At 48.8% G+C, this 2955-nt stretch overlaps 1 protein-coding gene across 1 annotated transcript; it reads left to right on the forward strand.

Annotated features, from left to right (window-relative positions):
- Window positions 1-3: 3 nt before the first annotated feature.
- On the forward strand, window positions 4-2738 carry SLC35C1 (solute carrier family 35 (GDP-fucose transporter), member C1; the record flags this gene model as incomplete). Its single annotated transcript, XM_010015776.1, has 2 exons — window positions 4-238; window positions 2021-2738. Coding segments are annotated over 2 exons (795 nt in total), but the record flags the coding sequence as incomplete, so codon positions are not given.
- Between the last annotated feature and the right edge of the window lie 217 nt (window positions 2739-2955).

Raw genomic sequence — 2955 nt, forward strand, 5'->3', positions numbered from 1 at the left:
CCCTGCCCGGGCCTGCCCACCCTCCGCCTCGACCCCAAGGTGTCCCGCAGCGTGCTGCCCCTCTCCATCGTCTTCATCGGCATGGTCACCTCCAACAACCTCTGCCTCAAGCATGTCGGTGTGGCTTTCTACAACGTGGGGCGCTCCCTCACCACCGTCTTCAATGTGCTGCTCTCCTACCTGCTCCTCAAGCAGACCACATCCCTCTACGCCCTCCTGGCCTGCGGAGTCATCATAGGTGAGGGGGAGCGGGAGGGGGCTGCCCCATAGACTTGGAGAGATGGAGGTGGGGTGTCTTCCCCTTTGGAAGCCGTCCTGCCCTGCATGGCAGCTCCCTGAGGTGGGGTAGCTCAGGGCTTGTGCCTTGGTTTGCCTCTGATGACCCAATTCGCATGTCAGGAACGTCTAGGTAATTCATTAAGAAGAGGAATTACTCTTCTTTTGACCATGGCTCCCGTTTTCCTTTGAGCACTCAAACCTGTCTGCTCTCTAATGAAGTTTAGCTTGCCTTCCCTTCCCCACTCCTCCCCAAAGGCCATAAAGCAGCAGGTGGATTTCTCCCTGTTCTCAAGTGCTTGTTTAACTTCTGTAACAGTCACCATATACATGTGGGTGCCACCAGGACAATACAATGGAGCCACCCCATTGAGGAAGGCTGAATGCATTGTGATAAAGATTAGCCGATCAAGGCAAGCGTAAAATACCACCAGAAGATCTGGTTGTGTGGTTAGGGTGTTGGGTGGGGCATTGACTGGCTTAACGGGAACTGCTTACAAGTCTTTAATTCCAAAGGCATCGGTAATGCCAAAAGCTGCTTTCCACTGGAGGCTCATTTAGATGCCAAGAGTGGTGAGATGTTGACTTCAGTCCAGGTGGACATGTGTTCACTTTGGTTAGACAAGCAGATGGATTTGGATGGAAATGAGACAAGAGAACCTCCTCTCCGTAGATGAGGTGAACAGCAACAGAAACACTGTTTTTTCCACCCAAGTGATGCCAGCAGTTGTTTCCAGCTAGTTTTGTGTTCAGGTATTGCCCAGGACTATGGTGTCTGCCAGCCTTATGGGGTTTCTCCAAGACTTTGGCCCCTGGCTCCATCTTTTGCTGTGAGAGCATCGCCTGTATGCCTGTGGCAGTGCAGCCAAGCATCCTCTGTGGCCTGACACAAAGCCCTTCTTGTCTGTGCATTGAACCCATTTGTATTTGGGCTTAGTTTAAAGCACATTAGCCTCTTTGCAGGCGACTTCCCAGATGGCCTCCAACATGAAGCAGCTAATGGAAAGGCAGCGCAGGGCTGCAGTAGCTCATCTCCCTTTTTATGTTTTGCTTATGATCTGGATGGGGAGAGGTCTCCTTCTCTGCCCTGAGGATGCAAAGCCTGTAGCACCTGTCTGGAGGTGGTTGAAGAGTGCATTACCCATCAAAGTTTAATGTGTTGAAGACACTGCACTCAGTTTCTCCCTGGTGATCTTTCTTTTTATCGAGCTTCTTAATATTACATCTATGTGTTTACTATCTTTCCATCTTCTTTTCTGACCTATCTTTTCCTTCCCGTTCACAGCACAGCAAAGCCTGTGAGGCCTTTTTTTCTTTTTTTTCTTTTCTTTTTTTTTTTTTTTTTTAAACCTTAAGGACTGGTTTTTTGCTGTGTGTCAGTTTGCTGCCTTTTCAATTAAAAAATATCTCCTAAAAGTTACCTATAGCCCAAGAGTAGCTTTAATTCCTGGCTCTTTGGAATAATAGCTTCTAAATTCATGCTGCCTGCTCAGTGTGGGAATCAGTCCTCTGAGATTGAATGATAGCACAGTAAATTACCCAAAATAAATCACACTCCCAAAATAAATCTTCCCAGGACAGTAGTTATGACACTTTGTGGGTTCACTTAATAGAAAGGGGAAACCCTTAAGCCTGTCTCTGCTTGTGGTTGTTTGGTGTAAGGCAGGTGATGTATTGCTGACTGTTTTGAGTCCTTCAGCAGTTGTTCAGATGGTGCCTGATTGTTCATGTTTTTTGGTTGCAGGTGGTTTCTGGCTGGGTGTTGACCAGGAAGGAGCAGAGGGCACTCTGTCATGGACAGGTATATTCTTTGGGATCTTGGCAAGCCTGTGTGTCTCACTCAATGCCATCTACACCAAGAAGGTGCTGCCTGTGGTGGATGGTAGCATCTGGCGCCTGACCTTCTACAACAATGTCAACGCTTGTGTCCTGTTCTTCCCCCTCATGTTGCTTCTGGGAGAGTTCCGCACCCTCTACCACTTCGACAAGCTGGGGAGCCCCAGTTTTTGGGGGATGATGATCCTGGGGGGAGTGTTTGGCTTTGCCATTGGTTATGTGACCGGACTTCAGATTAAGTTCACTAGCCCGCTCACCCACAACGTGTCTGGAACAGCCAAGGCCTGTGCCCAAACAGTGCTGGCTGTTATCTACTTTGAAGAAACAAAGAGCTTCTTGTGGTGGACGAGTAACTTGATGGTTCTGGGGGGCTCCTTTGCCTACACATGGGTGAAAGGCCTGGAGATGAGAAAGGTACAAGAAGATCCTAACATCAAAAGTGGTGAAAGAAGTGAGACTGGTGTGTAGGCAGCTCCTGCACCTCCGTTTCTGTGCCCAGAAGGTTACCCTTTGGTGGTCCTTTCCTCCTGGGGAGAAGAAGAGCAAGGAGCAGGAAGAAAAATCACCTGCGACATGTACAGGGAACTGTGTCAGGAACCAGAGCCAAAGACCTGACTGGATCGAGTTTTATCCGTGGGATCTCGCCCTGTACCAGTGTTGGGGAGAGCATGTGTTGTAGAGAGCAATCTTTTTTGTGATCGTTTTCTAAAATGGATGTTGCTATTGGCCTGTTCTGGGCAATCTGCATCTCTGGGGGGGGTGGGCTCATAGCAGACAAAACACTCAGATGGGAGCTTTGTACACTTGGGGTTTTAGAATTAACTGAGTGAATGCAGTCTGAAG

Source organism: Nestor notabilis, unplaced genomic scaffold, assembly GCF_000696875.1.
Source record: "Nestor notabilis isolate BGI_N333 unplaced genomic scaffold, ASM69687v1 Scaffold36165, whole genome shotgun sequence".
NCBI lineage: Eukaryota > Metazoa > Chordata > Aves > Psittaciformes > Psittacidae > Nestor > Nestor notabilis.